Source organism: Phalacrocorax carbo, chromosome 16 (assembly GCF_963921805.1).
Source record: "Phalacrocorax carbo chromosome 16, bPhaCar2.1, whole genome shotgun sequence".
NCBI classification, from domain to species: Eukaryota; Metazoa; Chordata; class Aves; order Suliformes; family Phalacrocoracidae; genus Phalacrocorax; species Phalacrocorax carbo.
Window position 1 is genome coordinate 6,362,253 of NC_087528.1, and position 22,453 is coordinate 6,384,705.

At 37.1% G+C, this 22,453-nt stretch overlaps 1 protein-coding gene across 8 annotated transcripts in view; it reads left to right on the forward strand.

Annotated features, from left to right (window-relative positions):
- CEP112 (centrosomal protein 112) overlaps positions 1 to 22,453 on the forward strand; it is a 173,201-nt gene that overhangs the window by 42,595 nt on the left and 108,153 nt on the right. For all 8 annotated transcript variants that reach the window (XM_064467132.1, XM_064467135.1, XM_064467134.1 and 5 more), the window contains 5 exons: positions 1,841 to 1,995; positions 2,329 to 2,458; positions 3,459 to 3,551; positions 4,139 to 4,198; positions 8,310 to 8,389. In XM_064467132.1, the coding sequence (XP_064323202.1) occupies positions 1,841 to 1,995; positions 2,329 to 2,458; positions 3,459 to 3,551; positions 4,139 to 4,198; positions 8,310 to 8,389 (518 nt within the window). The remainder of the gene's footprint in view (positions 1 to 1,840; positions 1,996 to 2,328; positions 2,459 to 3,458; positions 3,552 to 4,138; positions 4,199 to 8,309; positions 8,390 to 22,453) is intronic.

The window sequence follows — 22,453 nt, forward strand, 5'->3', positions numbered from 1 at the left end:
TGGTTGGTATTTTAGAGTTTCACGTTGTCAAGAATGCCATTCCTGTTAGCAAGTGAAACTGGCTGAACAATTTAGCTAATACCTTAGAGCTGATAAGTGGGGCTTTGTCCATTGAACAAGTAGTAACTTCCTTGAGGGGTGGGGGGGCCTGGGAGGAGTTATGATGTTTGTTGGTATGGTGAGTAGGAATCTTTTTTTGTGTGTGTGTTGTTGTTGTTGCTCTTTAAAAACAAATAAACAACAAACCAACCAAACACCCCACCCCCCCCCAGCCCATACAGTGCAGCTGGCTTTGTACTGATGGAAAAGTTTGCTGTACTATGTTCATGAAATACCTTAAGCCACTTGAGAAAGTTCAGGTGACCGTTCCAGCTATGTGAGGTTCTTGCATTACTCCAGGCTCATTTAACAATTCTGTGACAACTCGGGCACTGGCTTGAGATGGCAGATGTTTGAGTTTTTATTTTACTTTAACAGAGGGTGAAAATACTCTTCCACTTCCCTCATCTTCGGACCTTTGTTAATATAGAAATAACTATGATACATACATCCTGCAAGGACAGCTGTGCCTTATTTTTTTGACTCCAGCCTCCTGAGGAATTCTTCTCTCATTTCCATGCATATTAATGTAAATTTAGGGAGGAATGGGAAGCAGTAGAGTAGTCTCATGCTACCTGTCCTTTCTTATTCTGCTCATTTTAAAAATAGTTTATATTAGGAGTTGAAGTTGTTGGAAAAATATATAACTTCTGATAGGTATTTGTGATTTATTGAAAAGGAATCACTGTGATTAATCAAATGATATGGAGAAGGGGATTAGGGAAAGGTATACCAGCAGAGACTTGAGGAATGCTCTCTCAGTCCTGGCATGAATCTGCTATATCCCTGTGCACACTTTCCTTCACTGCATGGCTCCATTTTCCAGGAATAAAATAGAGATGATATACTTACCTTACAAGATTATTGGTGAATTACTTGGCTAATATTTGTTAATTGATTTGACACAACTAGATTGCATTCCAACTGTTAATGTAGCGTTTGTATTACCATTGTTCCTTTTATATCCTCCAAATCCATAGCAGATATTACTGTATGTGACTGTTTATATCCTTGAATGTAGTTTTGCCAAAGTGTGCATATAATAGGCAGTTGTTTATAATTCTTTAGCAACCTAAGTGTGTTGCTCCTTACTTTAGTTTAGAAATTTGAGATAAATATGTATTTTTTTTTTTTTATGTCAACATACGATGGCCATAAAAGTAATGGGAAGAATAATTCAGCATAGGAAAGCTACAGATTTCACTGGATGCCGTATAGTTTAATATGTTTTCTGGCTGACCTTTTATAGCTGCTGCTCACCACAATGGTCAGTAAAATATTTTTTCATATGTATACATAGGTTTTTTTTCCTCCAAAGTACTGTTTCCCACATGAGGTTGTACATATTGCTAGTGATAATGCACTTGTTGGTTAATGGAAGGTCTAAAATGCTCTGCATATATTATCCTCCATTACAGTTTTTCATAGAAATATCTGTCTTCTCTCCCATTTCAGAAGTTTTGTACTTTAGAAACCAGTTGCACAGACTGTTTTGCTTAGGGGAGAAGACACATTACTTTGGTGAGGGGAAGGGGCGGTGTATTAGGCATCCGTATTTTGAAGACTAATTTTATTTTTTATATACTACACAGAATTTACTGTTGTGATTGATGACAGCTTTGCTATTATAACTCTTGTCTCTGAACCACCAAAGAACCTTGTTGCTTTAGGCTACTGAATAACAACAGGGGTATTCCATAATTTATTCTGGTGTTTTCTCAACAATGATCTCTTCTTTTAGAACCAGACAGTCAAAAAACTGGAGGCTCGCGTCCAGCAGTTGACTGTTGAAGCTGAAAATAGTAATTTACAGCGTCAAAAATTATCTCAAGAAAAGACTGTTGCAGAACAACGTTACCAGGCGGTATTCTCTGAACTTCAGGAAATGAAAGCAAGGTAATTAAATAGTGGTTGCTGTTTTTAACATTGAAGAATATGGAATGTCCATATGCAGACGTTATTAATTTTACTTCAAGAACTCAGTGAATGGTAGTTGGCATTAGAAAATTGTAATGAAAATGTATTAATTGATGTAAAACTCATCTTGGAACTGACCCAAATGACCATGATAAGTAGTATGTTATCTCTCCATTATTTATAAGCATTTCACTCTGTTACAATGAGCACATGGGGCAGGTGGACTGGAATACTCTGTAGGATTGATACCAAGCGGGTAAGATGCCAAAATATGAAAGCAATTTCTGTATTCTGTTTGCTTACTACTTGTAGGCACGGCTCACTTCAGAAAGACAAGGACCATATTATACAGGAATTTGAGGAGAACATTCAGCAACTACAAAGTAAATATGATGTCGATATAAATTTTATAAAGCAGGAACATGCACTCTCTGCAGCTAAGGTATGCTTCCATGTATAATAGGCATTAAAATTTTTATTTTTTTAAGTGGTCTCCTCAATATGAATGTAATGCTTTTGAACAAAACCAAGGAACTGTTGAGTTCCCCGAGTTCTTTGTATGCATAAGTTTAAAAAAAACCCTGTGATTTAATTTTTCATTCCCAAATTTGACTGAAAAATCACCTCAAGTTCTGAAGTTGATGATAATTCCAGGGTGTGCATGTGTGTATGTGTACGTAGGGGTAGTATTTCCATAGCTGACTCAGATAAGGTACAATTAATATGCTGATTTTGTTTGTACTTCTGTAAAAATTCTGGATACCAGAGAACCTCAGCACACTTCAGGACTTAATGTTTTCATAAGGCCTCTCAGTGAGGGAAAATGTTTTTTGCCAGAAATAAACTGTCTTGCAGGCCTCTTAGTATGGAACATTATGTTAAATATTTATGTGTTAATAAATTATTTTTAAATTCTGCAAGCATACATTCCAGCCAAAAAGTAATAATTCTTGTTTCCTTCTGTAAAAGCATCTTTCAGGTTGATATCTACCAATACGAATAGGTAGATACACAGTATATGTTTAATGCAACTTTCAAGTTAAATAATTGTAGAAAAGGCTCATGTTTTAAATACCATCTGCTAATCCTTAGAGCTATTGGACAAATGAGGTCTTTTTTATTTATTTACTGGAATTCTGGGAGCTTTGATGATACTTTTGTCCATTTAATTTACAAAGTATTTTTTTCTTTCAATTTTTAGTCCCAAGGTGTTTTTTTCTTATTAGTTATTTTTTGTGGTTTTGCTTACATTTCTAAGTTCACCAGACAGAAGTGACTTATCCAGAGTTGTAAACTCACACAGGTTTTTTTTTTTCCCCCAATTTGATAATTTTTCCAATTTCCAGGCACCTTTGAGAAATAAATTTAAAAATGCAAAAGATGTATTTGTAGAGCTAATGAGGAATGCAACACAAAAATTCCTTTCTGTTAAATTTCTACAGGCATCTGATGCAATTGAAGAACTACAGCATAGTGTGTCTCTGTTAAAACAACAATTACAAGATTCAGAACGTCAAAGACAGCAACAGCTGAGGGTGAGCCCTGAATTTCCTGCTCAAGAATGACCAGCCCTTTTTACTTTCTCCAGTGATTTGAATGTTTAGACAGCCGTACTAACATGCACTTGTGTATAACATGCATCTTTGTATGTATTTGATTCATAGAAATATATAAATTATCACCTTATGCTTAAAGATTGATTTAAAATGTATAACTAAAAGAGATCGCTGTGTGGGAAAGAGCAGAACTTTCACAGGAACTTTTTGACTGTTTGTTGCAATTCACATGTTAAAATATTATCGATGGACTATAGAGAAGCATGTCAATGAACTACAAATACCTTTTTCCTTTCCTGAACTGCAAACATTTTAAAATAAGTTTCAACCTTTTTTATTTTTCTTGCTATTTAACAATTCAGTTCAATATTCCATCTTCCCACAGACATTTAAATTAATCCTCCTATCTCAGGATAATGAGTTCCACATCTGTATCGTGTATCAATCCTGTTTGAGTTTTGGTGTCTATTTTTCCGCCAATGTCTTTCATTTCACGGTTGATGTGGTAGAGAATGAAAGAAAAAATGTGGTTTGTCTATTTAGAATACACGTCTCTTCCTTTGCAGGATCAAGAATACAAGCTTCAACAAGAAAAACTTCACTTGGAGCGTGTATATGAAAAACAGGTAATGTTTTCATGCACCATCTTATGCACATTTCCAATTTTGTTGTACACAGAAGATGAAGGTATAAATTCTGAAATCGCAAAGTAGTAAATTCTGGAATCCAAGCATGTGTTGGAAAGGCAATTGGACAAATTCAAGGACAAATTTATGTACAGCTAATAAAGTACAGACTTATTGTCTCTGATTCTAGATACACTTCATTATAAAGCACTTTGCAAATTGTCTACACTTTTAGACTTTAAACATAAATAGGTTTCAGATTAAACTTCAAGTTTAGTGATGTTGTATGCTTAACTCATGCAGAGTTTAGTAAGAGGGTGCATTAGATGCCAGTTTAATTGAAAGGATATGTTAATCAAACATGTCATTTCCAAATGTGGCAAATTTATAACATCGAATAATGAATTCTGATCATAGCTACTTGTCACTTGGTAACAACCTTTGCAGCATGAATTGTGGTGAGGTTTTTTTGTTTGAGTTAGTGCCTTCTGCTGACTTGAAGCCAAATACCTTTTTGTTCCAAGATATGTTTCGGTCTAAACCTAGGCTACATTTGTCTTTTTAGTCAAGTCATAGTTTTTATGACGTTGGCCTCAAGAAAAGCCTAGGATTGGAATAATATTGCAGGTCAAAAATAAAAAAATTAGCATAATTTGGATATCTTATAGCTATTGAAGTACAGTGGACATTGATTTAGTGCAATACCTCACTTCCTCTGCAGATAAGTACAGGTTAAATATGGCTGGTAGTGTTTCCAGGCACCAAGTCCAAATGCCATCAACTTGCTCACATCTACACTATAAATCTTTACGATTCTGGGCAGTCAGGTGGATGCACCTGTATTACCTTTCTGCAGTGGTGTCCGTCTTGTGTGGCTCTGGAGTGAGGTTTGAGGATCATTTGGGAGAAGGCATAGCATGGGCTAAGAGCATGTCTGCAATCACTCCACACCATTAAGCACAGTTATTGATGTTGTAACTCTATCAGTAAATAAGAAAGCAGACCCTTTATTTTTAATAGATATTTTTACAGCAGTTTGCCTATTCATAAATTTTAATGTAACTGTGTTTTCGAAATCAAATCTTTGAGAAAGGAGGAGGAAAAAATACATGTGAACAACCTATGGATATAAATCCATAAAATAGTATGGATTGGCCCATAAAATACTAAAACAAGCTTGCCTTCAAGTAAAGGAATCATGAAGTCTCTGGTGCAATCTGTTCACTTAAGAACCTACCCGTTATCTAATAATCTTTATGAGCCTACGGTGGCTATTGCCTGCTAGGATATTTAAACATGAAACAAATAATAGGTAGTAACCCTCAATGTCACTGTTTGATTAAATGTGCTTATCTGCTGAATCAGGAACCAGTTAGGCTAAATGGTTTTACGAGCAAAGGAAACACCTGCTTTTTATAAATAATCTACTGCTTGTTTTCCAAACATTCAGCTGAGCGTAAGAACAGTGACAGATTATTCCTGAGAGCCATTCTTGAGCCAGCTGTTAAATATATACAATTTTACCAGGTTTGGCAATACCTTCTTTACTCTCTGACAGACAACCCATCGGTTTGGAGGCTCTTTCAAACCAACTAAGCATTCAGACTTCCATGGAGTAAATACCTACATGGAGCTGCTTATAGTAGAGAATCTCTGAATTTGTTTTTTTCATTGGACTGTGCTCCTATGCTTCTGACTATATGCTTATTGAAACACGTTTTTCTTTATTGTAGTGACTTAATAGTATGTAACATTGCAAATGGTTGTAGGTGAATAAAGGATTTCCTGTGCTCCCCATCTGGTAAAGAAAGACATGCTTAGTATGTCACATCGACACACTGTTACTTGAGCAATCCTAAAAGCAAAGCAAACTCTTGTACTTAATCTGCCTTTGGCAAAAAATATTATGAAAACCCTTGGTTTGGACCATGCCTGGGAGCTTGCCAAATTCTGAAGCTGCTTTCCTCTCTTGATCCAGAAGCACTAGAGAAAAGAATTCTTCCTAAAAATGTCTACTCCTGGTTAGTGAATTTAGGAAGTGGGAGTCGGGTTTCGTTCAATGTTTTTTGTGACTATATTGCTTTAGAGGGAGAGAAGCAATTTCTCAGATCGCTAGGCTGTGTTCCTTCTGAGGTCTTGAAAGTTGCCATTTTCATTCTGCATCAATTAAATACTAAGAGGAATTAAAATAGTGTTTCAAATTTAAATGGTAACTAAAATACACTGGGAAGAATACAAACATTTAGAGGAGAATTAAAGGGCCTCAAAGTTTTTTTTATAACTGAGTATTTTTAGGATATTTATGTAAGAGGTCTGTTTGTCTCACTGTTGTGTGCAAATGTCTTTTATAATATGTGTGTATAGATAATGCCTGGTGTAATGGCTGTTGCATGGAGGAGGATTACTTGGAAATGCACAGTTTGCTTGGGGAAGTGGAAAGGAAGAGGGATAAGCAGCACGGCTGAGCAAAGGGAAATGGAGAGAGGTGTGGGACCCCGTGATGTTAGACAGTAGCGATCCTCTGCTGTGTTCTGTGGTGATGTTTAGTGATATGGAAGATTTTTATCCTGCAAGATTATTCAAAGTGAACACGTATACTAATGCTGATCTAGGTAAGAGATGACAGGGAAGAGATAGGTAGATGACGCGGTGTCATGGTTTAGCCCCAGTCAGCAACCAGGGACCACACAGCTGCTGTCTCACTCCCGCCCGGTGGGATGGGGGAGAGAATTGGAAGAGTAAAAGTGAGGAAACTCCTGGGTTGAGATAAAGACAGTTTAACATGTAAAGGAAAAGCCGCGCACACAAGCAAAGCAAAAGAAGGAATTCATTCACTGCTTCCCATGGGCAGGCGGGTGCTCAGCCATGCCCAGGACAGCAGGGTTCCATCACGCGTAACGGTGACTTGGGAAGACAAACGCCATCACTCCGAACGTCCCCCCTTCCTCCTTCCCCCAGGTCTATGTGCTGAGCATGACATCACACGGTGTGGGACATCCCTGGGGTCAGCTGGGGTCACTGTCCTGGCTGTGTCCCCTCCTGGCTTCTTGTGCCCCTGGCAGAGCATGGGGAGCTGAAAAAGTCCTTGACTAGTGTGAGCACTGCTTAGCAACAACTAAAACACCTCTGCATTACCACCACTGTTTCCAGCACAAATCCAAATCATAGCCTCGTACTGGCTACTACGAAGAAAATTAACTCTATCCCAGCTGAAACCAGGACGTGGGGGCAGCTTTTTTCTGTTGCGTGAGGATGCAGAGGCTTTCGGGTTGCACTGGGATTGATTTCTTGCCACATCCATTGGCGTGACAGGTGACTTATTCTTCTGGATTCACACTATATTGTAAGCAGCACGTGGTCACAGTTTACTATGGAATAATAATGGTTAGCTAAGATGCTCTATCATTTTAGAGGTGTCTGTGTGCTTTTGTGGGTTTGTTAGTTGTACGCTTACCCAAGAGTGCCATACCACCGCGTTTCCAAGTGGTGTTTTTAATGTCTGGATGCAAAATGGAAAAATGAAAAGTTTTATATAAATGATCCAAGCACTCTGGTTTGATATCACTGGGTCAGAAGTTCATTGGTAGTAAACCACTTTGAGGAAGAGTTTTACTTTTCTCAGGAGTATCTACCTTCAGCTAGCTAATGTCCGAGTATGTATTATTCTAAAGTAATGTTATTTACTATTGTTATGTTTGGCATTTTTATTGTTGTAAGTATTGATAAAAAGTGGTTCACTTTGGGTATTCACGAATTGGTAAGTAGGAACTCTGCACCATAGAGAATACATGCCATCCTTTTAGGCAGATTTCTGTATGCTTTCCTGTTAGCTAAAGAAAATCCAGTTCACTTTTATGTAATTACTGATATTTCTTTATTCTAGACAGTAATGTTCATTTTGAGATGAAAATAGCTCTATTGGCTATATTCTCATACGTCATCTCTGTTAATCCTTATTCTTGAACTTTATGTAATTTTAGAAATACATAGGTGGTTGTCTACATCAGTGCAAAAGAAATATGCAAAATAAATAGTTTTTATAATTAACATTTTTTAAAATCAGACTTTGTTTTAGCTAAAATAACGGGTTTTTTTTTCCTTCAAATGGTAGATACATGGCATCCGGAATGATCTTGATAAAGAAAGAGGGGATGCTCAAAAGAAAATTCGCAAACTGGAAGAGTCTTTGAAGTAAGTGACTATGGAGTAATTGTTGAACGATCCCCAGTTTTTAGGCAAATTTGTTCAATAAACTTACGCTTTGTCTCATCTAACTACCTTCCTATAATTTGTCTGGGTTATATTCCCATTGTAAAGCTGCATCTTCACAGTTCTAGTCAGCCATGAAAATTTAAAAAGTAAAGCAAGAACCAAGCCACCCAAGTTTGTTGACTTTCCAGTGGTAGGAGTAAACCAGGACTGAATGATGGCAGCTGGTCTTGCCCTGTCAAATAAATAAAATGGGCTTCAGTTTAGAATGGACACAGAGTAGGCAAATAATTCAAACTAAAGACTAGTTGCTTTGGACTCTTTTAGAGGAAGGGATACATTTGAAAGATGTATTTATTTAAATTATATTAGTACTTGATTTAGTATATGGTGTTTGTGATTTTTTTTTTCTCCTTTTTAAGATCCATAAATTACAACTTTTAATGTGGATTTTCCTCTTTGATACTGCACTTCTTTGTGTGAATACTTAGTTTTCAAACGTAGCGAGGGCTCAGAGAAATGGCCTGCAGCAAACAGAAGACACTTCGTTAACTAACTTGCAACAGCTTTTTTGCTGACCTTGTACATGCAAAAAGTAATCAGGGCACAACAAGTTTGATGTTTTCTGCGCGAAGGAGTGGTTTACGTACAGCAGATGCACGTATGACAAGATCGACTCTTGTTACGCTGCTTCCATTTTTGACTCTGTAAAATATTATTTCCATACGTTTATCCATTTTAAATTCAAAGTTATGGAAATAGTTTCTAAGGAAAACAGCTTATTCTGAAACAAACCAGAAGTTATTTGCTAAAACTACTCAGTTAAATGTTGCAATGTACCTTATCTAGGCTGATAGAGGCATTGTGAAGATACTTCTATTCAATAAAAGTCACAGGGCTGAAGTCTGTATTCCTTTATTTCTATAATCTCTTAGGTATTTGACATAAATAGAGACTATCTTAAATCACTACAGACATTATTAAAAACTCTAGCTTTTAATCTTTAAATTCCTTACACTGACTATTATTTATAATTTCAGGGAGATTTAATTGTTATCAACTGAATTTAATCTTTTAGTATTTTAACATCTGATTCATTGATAATGTAGTTGCATTAATTATCTTCCGTGGCTTTCACATAACATGTCAGTCTGCACTTATTTATGTTAACAAAATGAGTCTGACTTTACAGTCCACTGGCTGCTCAGAATTGATTCCCCATGTGGGTGCTCTCAGTGCAGAGTAAACATGGTAGTGCTCCACTTCAGGCAAGTATTTGTAAAGTGGGTTAGTGTGCTGTGGATTTTGAACTTACTTTTTAGTTACCAGCACTGTGCTGCGAAGCTCTGTAGATAGCTGAGGAGCTCATAATTCATTTCAGATGTTCTCTAGTGGTAACTAAGCTTAGGTTTAATGTTTGGGTTAGAGTAAGGATTTGAAAGACTAAAGTTTCAAGATCCCAGTCGACTGGTGGATGCTTCAGGGCCCACATATTATGATGATGTTGGCAGAGGCCAGTCCCAACCTTGTGCTTGTGTGAGTGCCCCCTTTAGCCAAAACTGAGGCTCTGGGATCCACGAGCCCGGGAGACTGCATGACACATTAAAAGTATGCCTAGACTATTTCCCCTACAGCCAGTGATTAGTACCTATTCCTGGTTTTCAAAGTGTCTTCTAATATAAGCTACTTCCACTCATGTTGTCCTCTTCCCAGGTTGCTTCCATGTCCTATGGCTCTCTGTTTCTGTTATGCTTTTTTTATTTTTTTGATTCAGGGTGTTGAAAAATAACATAGGGATTTCTAATATTAAATGATATCACCCTCCTAATTTAAAATGGAAAATGTTTTAATTTTGGAGATAGCTTACTCTTTAATAATGAATCTGTACTACTGTTCTTTTGGTTCTGTTATACCAGTGATTTGGGGTTAATTTTAAGATTAGGAATGGAATTAGTAATGCTAATAAGTAATTATTTTGTAATTGAATAGAAAAAATTAGCCTTCACCCTGTTTTTTGCTGGATGGAGAGAGAAGTTGGCAGAATTGTTGGGGTGGTTTGTGCTCCTAAAGATAAAGAAGTTTGTATTTACAGAAATACAGTGCCCTACTCTAAAGCCAGTATATATTCTACTGGCCGGTTCGTTCAGATTTCAGCACCGGTGCAAAACCTCTGTGTCTTGCATCTGTACGTTTCTGGTCATGGATGTGTCAGCGCATGTGAGCGTTAAGAACGAATCCACGTGCGCAGTATAGAGGAACTGCTCATCCTGCAAGGCTGACTTTCTGGAAACCAAGCCCTTCATTTAGTGCTGATGTTTCTGGACAGTATTGAGATTCCACAAGTATGTGTTCATATATGATATGTATGTAAGTAATATGTAAGAGGCAGTAATATTTTTGTCAGAAATGGATGGCTTCCTTATGCCTTTTTTCCTCCCTTGCCGAAAAAATTAGTCCTTTTAACAGTCTCTTGCTATTAATATGAATCCACAAGTTCTAAGACACTTTATTTTTCTGTATTTCTTTGACTATTTGCAGAATCAAATTAAGTAATTACAAGCTAATGCAGACCCAGTGAACCTTTAGAACACAACCTTATCTTCCTTGAGATGGGTGAAAATATAGTTCACCATCTTCGGTAGAAACAATGCCTTGTGGAATTGCAGCTCAGAACCCAGTAGGTACATCAGTGATTTCTCATAAACTGCTTTGATCTGAATGGACTTTGATTCTGAAATGGCCACAGGATTGTATCTTGAGTAGCTCGTCAGCAAACACATACAAAGGGAAGTGGCAGGCATTTTAGTGGGTTTTTTTAATTATTATTTTTCCAGTGGTGTGACAGCGAACAGTGCTATTGCAGTTTCAAACACATCCACACAGGTGCATAATGACAGTGATTTGAGGCATTGTGTGGAATAGTAAAATCCATGTTTCTAAAAGTATATTTCACTTCAAATAAATAGTGTTGCCATAGTCTTAAAACAGAATATCCGTTTACATAGTTTATGCAACGTTGGGTTTTTTAAATTCTTCTGAAGTTTATGGTAGAAATCTCTGTCAAAACCAGATCTTTTGCAAAAGAATTGCTCTAATACTCATAACTATTGGTGGTGACTTGTAGATATAAATTTTATATTTAGTTTAGCAATGCCTGTCATAGACATCACCTAATAGCAAAAGTGACTATAGGAAGTGCTCCAAGGATTTTTCTAGAATGTAATTTAAACTTGCATTTATATAATAACAAAGTATTCTTAAAAAGCTTCTGTGTAATTACCTGAGGGGAAAGGTTGTTTCTCTAATCCCTTTAGTTTGGTTGCATAAAATATGTCATGAGAGTGGGTTACAAATAGGCTAAATCTCTGTGGTTCTTATCTGTTTTATTTTAAGTAGAGGAATAGGAAATAAAAAAGTATAGTTATATTATAATCTGTCACACTACAGACTGAGTTGAATACAACAGAAAAAAATCAAGGAAAAATCTGTTTCCATTTGTGGCTGAAGAAATTACATGAAAAAGAAAGAAAAGGTCTTGCTGACTTTGTCCAACACTGTCATCTTGTGTCTTGCTGTGTGAAATTTGGACACCTAATTATTAAAATTATTTATTTTGCCTCTGCTAATATTTTAATATCTGATTATTTCATAATTTACTAGACTGTAGGGAAATATTTCTCATTTCATTGAAGAACTAAAATATAGAAGCTTAGAGACTTGTGGCAATTTAGGGACTGGAAACAGGCACGGCCTTGATGCCATTTATAAATAGAGGCTGGGACATGTGTGTTAAAGCCTCTTTGACTGTTTTTACTCTTATTTCAATTTCAGTGATCATTTTTGAAGCAACTTTACTTATCTGATTTGCACTTGAGTAATGTTCCAATTGCAGGTGGGAGATTTATGCACTTTTCTGAAGACCTAACACAGAGGTCTAAAGGCCTCTTTTCCACAATAAATAATTGTGTTTTTAAAAATGTGTAAGTATTTAAGCTCCCTTCAGTTTGGACCTGTTCTGCACAGTTTCTGGCTGTGAAGACTTGCTGTGTCTGTAAGTAGCAGTTTTTAGTAAATACACATCCCAATTACTAAACAAAAGCTCTCAAGTTGTATCTAAATTGTTTTCATAAAATGATGCAAGCATTCTGGGCTGTTGATGCTTTAGTCAGATTGATGTGTTGATCACAAATGTTAAATTGTATTTCTTTCCACCAGAAGGTGTACTAAATAATGACCTCTGAAATTAGCCCTGAGAGAACAAGACAAAGTTTAGCCCTCTCACTATAGAATTATTTGAAGGCATATTGAAGGTATTATTTTAAAAAAAAATATCATTTTTTGCTGTTTGTTTTGGCTCCAAAATAGCATTGTAATCGACAGACAAAAGTCTTCCTAGTCATTGCAAAAATTTCAGAAATAATTAGAGTAGTAATTTCGTGAAACACCAGTGTGAGAGTACATGTTCAATAAGGACCTTGGCGGTAAGTGTACACTGCGCTCACAATTTAACGTTCGCAGGGTAGTCATAGCAATGATCCCAAAGCCTTCCCGTGGAAGTGCCACGGTTCTGTGCCAGGTGTTATCTGCAGCCAGCAGAAGTGCATATACTTTAAGGCTGGCCTCGTTTATTTGCTAATAAATAGAGAAACTTAGAACACTGTTGCTTAAGATCAGAGGTGAAAAGCAGAATAGCCATGTGTGTTATTAGTACTTCTATACCCCGTCGGTGTAGGAGGTATAATGGCCAGCTTGACAGGTATCGAGGAGGATATCGGGTGTACAGGAGGAAATGTTTGTTTTACAACATTTAGTTTGAAGTTCATTTATATGTTATTAGAATCATAGAGTCATTTAGGTTGGAAAAGACCCTTAAGATCGAGTCCAACCATAAACTGTAAAAGATATTATTAGTAATAATATATAAAAGCTAAAGATGAAACAATAAAGAAGGGAAGATTTGATTGTATAAGTAAATAGTTATAGTTCCAGCTTTTTTGAAGTGTGAATACAGCATATATTTAGACCACCTTGGTTGTAATGCGGTTTAGGTTTCACCACTTCCATTCTGGAGTCCATAATAGTTTTATGACTGTGCAGACATATAAAGTTTGCCCATCTTGAGATGGAGGTTTTGGACAAAACTATATACATATGTAAGAGTTGAGGCTGTTATCATCTGTCACCTGCATGGAAGTGCAGACCACCTTGGTGCTGCTGGTTTCTCAGGATAATACTTGTGATGGTTCTCCCACACTGGAAATTATTATGGGATCTGATTTAATGCTTTTTGGTTTGTGTGTCTCATACCCAAAATAATATTTCATTATGCTGCTGAAATATAGCTTTTCTCAGTTCTTACTCTTCTGTTCTATGGTGTGATTGAAGGAAACAATTTTTTACAAGTCTTGTTAGGAGAGATGAAGTGTTACCTCTACAGGTGCAGATGTTGTAATTGAACACTGAAGTGTCAAGGAATGCATGCACACAACCTACAGTTAAATGCTTCGTAACATTTTTCCTCTCAGTCTTTGCTGTTTTTTTTAAACCTGCCTATGGAGCCAAATCTCAGCGCTTTGCAAGTGGTGATGATACAGAGCAAATGTTTAGCAGCTGGTTCATTGAAAGTCACTTAATAAAATTGTTTGTTTACATAAGAAACTAGCAACACCTCTCTTCTCCATTGCTTCTCTACCCTTCATCTGAACTTGTTTAAAACTCTTTTGGGGAAGAAAGAGGGGCTCAACTTTCCAGAAACAAGCAAAGCTGCTCCTATCTATTAGCAGATTTGTATTTCTACAAGAGCTTCTCAAGCATGCACGTACAGTTTTCACAGTATTTTGTGATTTGGTTCAGATGGTAGACCAAAATGTTTCAGTCTTTTCAACCAATGGCATGGTTTGAAGATGATGCATGTAGATGTTCAGTAAAATACAAAAATAAAAGTACTTGTGTACATGCACGTATTTTCCATAGGAATACTTGGCATGAGAATCAAGGAAAAGAGCTTGATTTCTCATTGGGGATGGTGCCGTACACTCTAGACTTAAGACTTATTTCATTGCTTTTTTGTTATTCCCAATATGATAGCTGTGTTAATCGTTATACCTCCACATGCTGATGCTGGACACTAATATTTCTAGGGACTTTGTCAAGTGTAGTTCAGTGATACAAATATATATATATATATTAAAGTTCAGCTTTTATGTGCAGTACAGTTACTGCTCCTGCAAGATTTTGTTTCACAGAAAGTGTCTGATAAAACTGCTCTGCACTTGTATTTACTAAAACGAGTTGGAAAAATGCTGTTTTGGCAAAGAACTATGGTTTGCCGGTCATTTGGTTACTCTACTCCCTTCTGAATCATTTGTTCCCTACCTGACGTTGTCACAAAATATATGGAGCAATGGAGCTGGAGCTCTTTTCCGGCTTGTCCTGAGGTTTTAAACTTAGTTCTGATACTTGTAAAACCTTAGGAGAATGGCTTTTATATCACACTTACTGAAAAGCAGAAGCTAGTGTCGGTAGGTTCTGCAAGAAGAAGTGTAATTAAAATTGTTGTGCAACTTCAGCCTGAATCTCTGACAAAAGGGATGCCTGGATTGCAGCTACACAGAGGTTCGTTATGTTCCCATCTCCTCTCGTTTTTACAAGCACAAGGCTTAGTCTGGTTTGACTGTGGTGCAGTGGAATGATTTGAGTCTGTGATCCTGTTATCACGCTACCCGCAGTGTGTGTGTAAGTTTTTTTTTCTTTTTCTGAGACTCCTTGCCCGCCCCCAGCAGGCGTTCCGCCTGGCGTTCTCCACGGATCCCCTGGGTTGGTGAAATGGGGACAAGACAAAAATGGGACCAGGGCAAGACGGTCCCTTGCAGAGTCTCCGTTCTACATTTTCCTACAGCGATGGCGGTGTGATGACTCATTTTTCATTGTCTACTTTCTTTGATATACAAAGAGAAGGCCCAGATTTGGCCTGAAAGGCTCATTTTGCTTTGTTCAGAATATGTAAAAATGTACCAAATTTTAGCACCAGAAGTTTTATGTAAAGGTGTCTTAGTCTTTGAGATTGCTAATCTCATGTAAAGTTCCCATGGTGTTTATATGATTTTTCTTTTCTCTGTATTATCATAAAAGGAACAATGTAGAAGAAATAAGGGTATGTAAATCTGAGAGACATAGATGGTATACATAATGCTTCTGAGATAATAAAGAGGGAAACACATGAAGGCAAGGAAAAATAAAGGCTTGAAAATAGATGACAGAAGGAGATATAATACATAGTTAATATGATTTCATTTTGTTTTGCAGGTTACAGTTGCATTATTTGACATTTACTGTTGTGTTGGATCCCAATATTCTGAAAAAAACAAAGCTAAGTTTGGACTTTCAAAGTATACAGGAGTTGTATCTTTAAAAACCTGTCAGTTACAGTGGGTTTTGAGAATTGAATGATACCAAACCGCTTGAGAACTTAGTTTTTAAACAGCTTCTTCAGAATAGTACCGTGTGGATGGTGGTGTATGGACTTGCTGTGGTGGTGGATGTCATAAACGCCATTGCACACAGAGAAGTACAACCGCGTGGTAATCTTCAATACGACGATAAATAAATAAATGGAGTGATAGCTTTAACCACAAGTTGATTTTTTTTTTCCCTTTCTTGCTCCTCAAAGTTGAATCCAGATTCTGAATAATTACTTGTTGTTAATATTTTTAGGATAATTGCCTAAGTGTAGCTGTGTTCCTGTAGTTAATTCCGGTTTTCCTTAAAAATGAAGTACTTGTGTGTGGAGGAATTCTTGTAGGAATGGAAAAGCTATTACTATTTAAAGCCGGAAATAATTAAAGAAATATGAGAAGGCATTGTCTTTAATTCCAAATGTTGCAATAAAGAGCATTGTTAAGGGTTTATAGTCATGCTCGTTGTGTTCATCATTCTCTTTTGTTAAAATGTTTAGTGTTGTCTTGTGGCAACAGTTGCAATACGATGAAAAAAGCAAACTTTGTGATTTAAAACCAGTGGTGATGTCAAGTGGCTGAAGAGTTTGGGTATAATTTTACTCTTTAAAACAGGGCTGTGTGTTTTTGGTGTTGTGTTTTTTTTTTTTTTTTATTCCTCTAAGAGTCAGTGGAAAAACAGCCAGCTGTTCTCCAGTTGGTGCTCTGTTTGAGCATCTGAAACCTTTTAGAGCAAAACCAGTCAAAGTTTCCAGCATATTGTAAACATTCCTTTAGCCCTAGTGAACATGCTGACATAACCCTCACTCTAGGGGGCACAATGTAAAGTATGAACAGGGGACAAAAAAATGTGGTAGCTTTATTTAATAGTCTCACTTAAAAGAAAAAATAGTGTTCTATTAACTATTTACAGCCTTTCATTTTCTTTCACCAGTTTCTTTGGAGACCTACTGGCAATAATGAAATATGTATTTAAAGGAAGCTTCAGTTGTACAGAAAAAAGTAACAGCTCATTTTTAATCCTTGTCTGTGGGACTGCTATGTCACTCAGGATGGTTGTAGAGATATCATATGACACCTTTTTATTGATATCAACTATGAAGATGCTTCAACATAATATATAGCTGGGTGAAATGAAAAGTATTGCTTTGTGAGATGAACAGCATCCATGTCTCATGCTATAACACTTAAGTTAACTGCTGTAAATTGCTATTCTAATAATTAATATAGTTAAGGGCTACAGATTTTGACCTCCCTGAATGAATATAAAAGTAGTTAACACAAATGTCAGAATTGTTCCCTTTTTATTCCAAAAGGCTTCCCTTTTACATAGGCGTATCTTCTAGATTCAGTGCAGTATGTTCCAAGACTATATAGTTCCCAAAACACTGATGAAATGAGAAGACCCTTTGGCTGGCTAAAGAAAGTCTTACAGATGATTGAATTCAATTACTGATTTTTAATAAGCATGAAATGTTTCAGGCTGTCACCTTTTTTGGGTCAGTTAAAAACTATCTACAGAAATAGTACAAGGAGTGACTTTGTTCCTTTTGTTGTTGTTGTTGGATGATTAAAATTGCTAGACTTCAATTACCCTTGGTAATCTTAAGTTTACTTCTGCTTTTTACGTGCTTTGTAGAACTTTCCTCCAGCTTCATCAATAACACAACCTTCTTCGAGGAATTAAATGTGATATGTCAGATAGTACATTTGTGGGGGTGGGGAGGGGAGTGAAAACCCATGTCCACCATACCAGCCCCTTAGAAAGAAGAAATTGATGAGCTGAGTAAATACTCATTATTCCTCAGTTTTGAGTTACTGTGTTGTCCATCCTAAAGTATAATAGTACAATTATTTTAGCCATAAAAATAGTTACCTTAAATATGTTGGGTGACAGAATGAATGCTGTATCCTTGTACCTCCTTGTACTGGCAAGTGATATGCTTGCTTTTTGGATTCTTTACTTGCTTATTCAGAACTGGTATTTGGTAGTGTAGCCATGATTGTCTAAGGGTAGAAGAGAAATAGGTTTGGTGGGAAATAATTTATTTTCTTAAAGGCTTTTTGTCCCAGGGTATTTTTATCAGCACCTCTTTGAAATAATAAATCTGGCATGCTTCAAGCTGAAGTAATTAGTTAGATGTTTCATTTAGAATTCTGTACTGGCAAAATTTGAGACAGTCTTAATACTGTTATTTCATCCTTGTCGTCTTTGATTTGCCAACTGCTGTTGGCTGTGCCACTCATAACACATCTTGGGCTGTTCTTTGGTAGTATTAAGTGATTCTTCTTGCCTGGCTCTCCTCCTCTGCTCGGTGATCTCTCCTGTACTTTGTCCTTCAGATAGTTTAGTTTATTTGCCTCCAGCTTTCTGTGCCACAGCACTGTTCTCTGATCCCTATCTTTTCCTTCTTTGCACCTCTTCTGGGTATCTCATGAATCTATTTACTCTCTGTGCTGCTGACTTTATGGTCCACCTTTTAATTACAAGTCTTGTCTCCTTTTATCTAAGCCATTATCTACACCTGTCTCTCTAATTCTCCTCTCCATCTTCTCCTTGTTGAGGTTTAGCTGTCATCTCAGCACGTAAAAGCCATGACTATTAATCTCTGTTCTAATCCTCCTCTCTTGATAACTGAGCCTCTGTGGCCTTTCGTATATGTGGTGTATCTAAATCTTGTAGACAGTTTCTGCAGTGTTGAGCAAAATTATAACATTTTCCTTTCCAGCCACATTTACAACACTTACCCAGCCTTTTAACCCACATCTCATTCATCATTTTGCAGTTGCTGTTTTATGCTGTTTGCAAAGCACCTAGCACAACAGTACCCTGTCGTTATTATAATGAGAAATAGTTATGATCATTATTATGTGCTTAACCGATGTCTAGTTAATTTGTGAGCCATTAATTTTGAAAGTAATGCCTTATTCTTCTTATTTCCCAGAAGTGTGATATACACACACGGAATATTATTTAGTCTAAATTCATTAACAGCTTTAAGTAGTGGTTTAGTTTGTTAATGTTATCTCATGATTTATTTAAAACATAAATATGTAGTTTAAAATAGTAATTGTATTGTAAATGTCATTCATTGTTATAGCTTACTTGAAGGAATGCAGACCAGCTTTTTGATGTTAACATCTCAAATTATGCAAACTGTGAACAACTTATAAGTGGATTTGTGCTTTTTCTCATAAAGACAAGCTCATCTTATCCCTTAAAAATCAGGGAACGAAAGATAAAATTGTTCTCTACTTTACATTTTTGGCTTTATTTCTTTGAAATGATGAAACAAGTTAGAATGCTTTCTAACAACTTCGAAATATTGAAGTGCCCAGGGACATGATAGGGATGATGTTTTGAAGGCAATAAATATTTCAGCTTCACATTTCAGTCTTTCTTCTTCGTTCCTTTGATCTGGCTTTGGTTTAGTTATCATTCCGCTTGAATGACTTCACACTGTCTTTCTTCCTCTCCACACCAAAAAGAAGTGTTCTGCACATATTCCATATGTCTGGGCGTTCGTGTCGTAGGAGAACCCTCGTTGTTCCTCATTGTTCGCTGGTAATAACCGCCTCTACAGCGAGATACTCTAACCACAGCTAAGACGGGTGCATTTAGGCCCAATATGTAATTTACACAGAAAGCTGTTACTTAACTGTCACTGTTTATTAAAAATAGTAGAGCAGAAGTAAAATTGGGGGTTTTGTGTATTTCAGAGAATTGTTATTACTACTGAAGTGTTTTTCTGTAACACTAAACTAAACCAGTAACCCCTTCTTTCTACAAATACATGATACTTTAGGCCTTAATACATTATTATGTAGTTGAAATAGTCTGCATTCTGGAAGTTAGATTAGAAGGACTGTTGGGTGGAGTGGTTTTTAATGGTTATCGCACCCAGCTAAAAAGTGGTGTCATGGGTCTCGCATTTGGCTATCAATCAATAAACTGCTGCTTTCATGTGGAGTTCTGCCAGTATCAGGGCACCTCCGTGCCCTCAGAGCACCTCAGAGGGTCTCTGAGATGAGGAGCAAGATCGTGGCATCACTTATAAAAGACTTAGTATATGGAAACATATGTGTCCGTACACTGGATGAGTACTTACGTCTGTAACTTATATACAAGCGATGCTGAGGTAGATTTCCTGAATTTTGTTTTTGCATGGGCAGATCATTCATGTTTTGACAGTGGTTATGTTTTTAGCTACTCAGTATCCTGGGTATTATGTTGTCTAGCGAGCTGTCTCCTCCTTTGGGAACATGTGTTTCTATAGGGCTTTTTAAAATCTAAATTGACTATATAAATGGTGATCATGGATTTTGTTTCAGCATAGGTTAGTAAAGAGTAAATTTTTTTCTTGAGTCAACAAACAAAAAGGAAAGCTGCTTAGAAACAAACTCAGCAATATCCTCCTTCAGCTGCCTTCCAGCAAGTCAATAGTTTGCAGTTTGGTGGGGTAGTGAAGCAGTTTTCCCTCAGAAGTATTAATGTTTGGGGAAGAGAAGGAATGGGCAAAACCTTGTGTGTACAGCAGATCTAAATACATAGGGTCAGTGCATATATGTAATGTGGGATCATCAAGGTAATCAGTAGGAGAACCTGGCCTCCGAGCAGGTCACTGGTTGAAGATCTTGGCTTCATCAGTGGGACTGAAGGCTCAGCCATTACTCTGCTTTTCTGTGCCTCAACCTTACAGAGCAAGATTAATTTTTATCCACAGGCATAAAACCAGAGTCATACTAACCTGTGATAGATAAGAGTGAAGCCTCTCCCGCTTGTGGAGTCCATCAGAATCTAAGTTTCAGAAGCTTATTCAGCCTGGTATAGTTTTTATAAGAAAACATCAGGATATTCACAGTCTAGTTATTTTTCATCACTGAGAAACTCTCTGAACTACGCACAGGGCGCTTGTGCACAGATTTGGTAATGAGATGTGAAACTTGCTGTCCACAGAAGTTGTCCACATGTGGCTCATGGAGGTACACATTTTGTACATCTGTATGCTTACATGCCGTCTAAAATCTTCTAATTTATTGAAGAGGCTGTGACCGAGACAGGTGCATCCCTGTTCTTGTTTGCTGTTGGTCAGCCCTAGCTTTCGTACAGGGAATGGTGGGAACCTTGCAAGTGCCAATGCTGGTTCATACCGCATTTGCTGGGACATCTTGAGTTTATTTCACCTCTCATGTAAATCACTGGATTGCCCTGTGTTTCATTAACTTGACTTGCAATGCTGTAATGTCTTACTGTGTTTACTTGTTACCTCTTGGAAGTCATTTTATGAAGCAAGGAAAATATTTATGATTAAGCATGAAGAGGAAGAGTGTAAGATGTTTATATTTTCCATTTATCAGTGCACTTCAGAGTGCTGCTTTCTGAAATTGCAATTCTGGACTTCATAGTCAACTTCCACTGAGATGGTTTGTGCTGTATAAGATTGCTAATTCTATTGCCGTATCCTTTATATGCTGAAACAAGAGGAATTTGCTGCTTTTTAAATTGGGGCCAAAGAGTAAATTCACCCTATTTTTATATTCCAGCCGGCTCAGCTTTAGGGGATTTAAGTGATATACTTGTATTGTATTCGGCCCCCACAACTAGTCCAACTGAAAAAAATAATCTTCAAAGTGAATATTTTAGTGCTTCATGCAAGGCACATTGCTCAGTGTCTTGGGAAGAAAAAGTAGAGCTTTTCCTATATTTGTGAACCATGGTCATTGTTGTAAATGTTTTCTAAGCTTCTGTACAAATCTTAACTGCACAAAAAGTAGAGCTAGCTCACACATCCTTAAATGAAGTTTTATTCCTGGTTGTAATGAGCTGTTGCATCTATTAATGGGATTAAGTCCTTAAAGGTAAGGAAGGTGCATAAAACCAGATTCTTAAAAGTTTACATCATAATATTTCCAAGTAAAAATATATTCCTTGGGAAGAAGATGTAAAAAATTTGGAGGCTCACTAGCAGCACGAGGACTGGCATCTTGTCCTTTTACATTTACATTTGTTGCATTTCCATCTGATTGGACCAAAAATGTTGTTCCAATGTCTCCTGACACTTATCAGTGTGTATATGTTTGAACAGGCTTCGGGTTTTGGTTTTGTTTCCAGCATGGGTCGGAAGTATTAGATGTATTTTGCAGGGAGGGAGACTTGTTACGCAGTGCCCATAACTGAATTAAGGATCTTTGGGAGGAGAAGTTGAGGTTTCCTCTCTCAGTGTTTCCTCCAAGGTGACACATGTGGACAGTGCTCTGCTGGTGGATTGTGCTGCTCCCGGCTCCCATCTTCTGTATCAGGGTGTTGTGCCGAACGTAGCTCTTGGAAGATAGTTCATCCTCTCATATATTCTTTCTTGTGAACTGCTGGTAGTTTTTATCGTGGGAGTGGGGAATGATGTGCTCACTGTAATTCAGTATCAAACAGCTATTAACTGAAAAACTTCTATATTCGGCAGCTCCCTAGTACGTGGGTTTCAAGGGGATAATTGAGCCAAATGCCGTTGCAGCTAGAGCTGGCGCAGAACTAGCTCATCAGTTTGTATCATTTTTAGCTCTGGAGACGTCGCTGGTGTGCCCGTTCCGAGTGTCT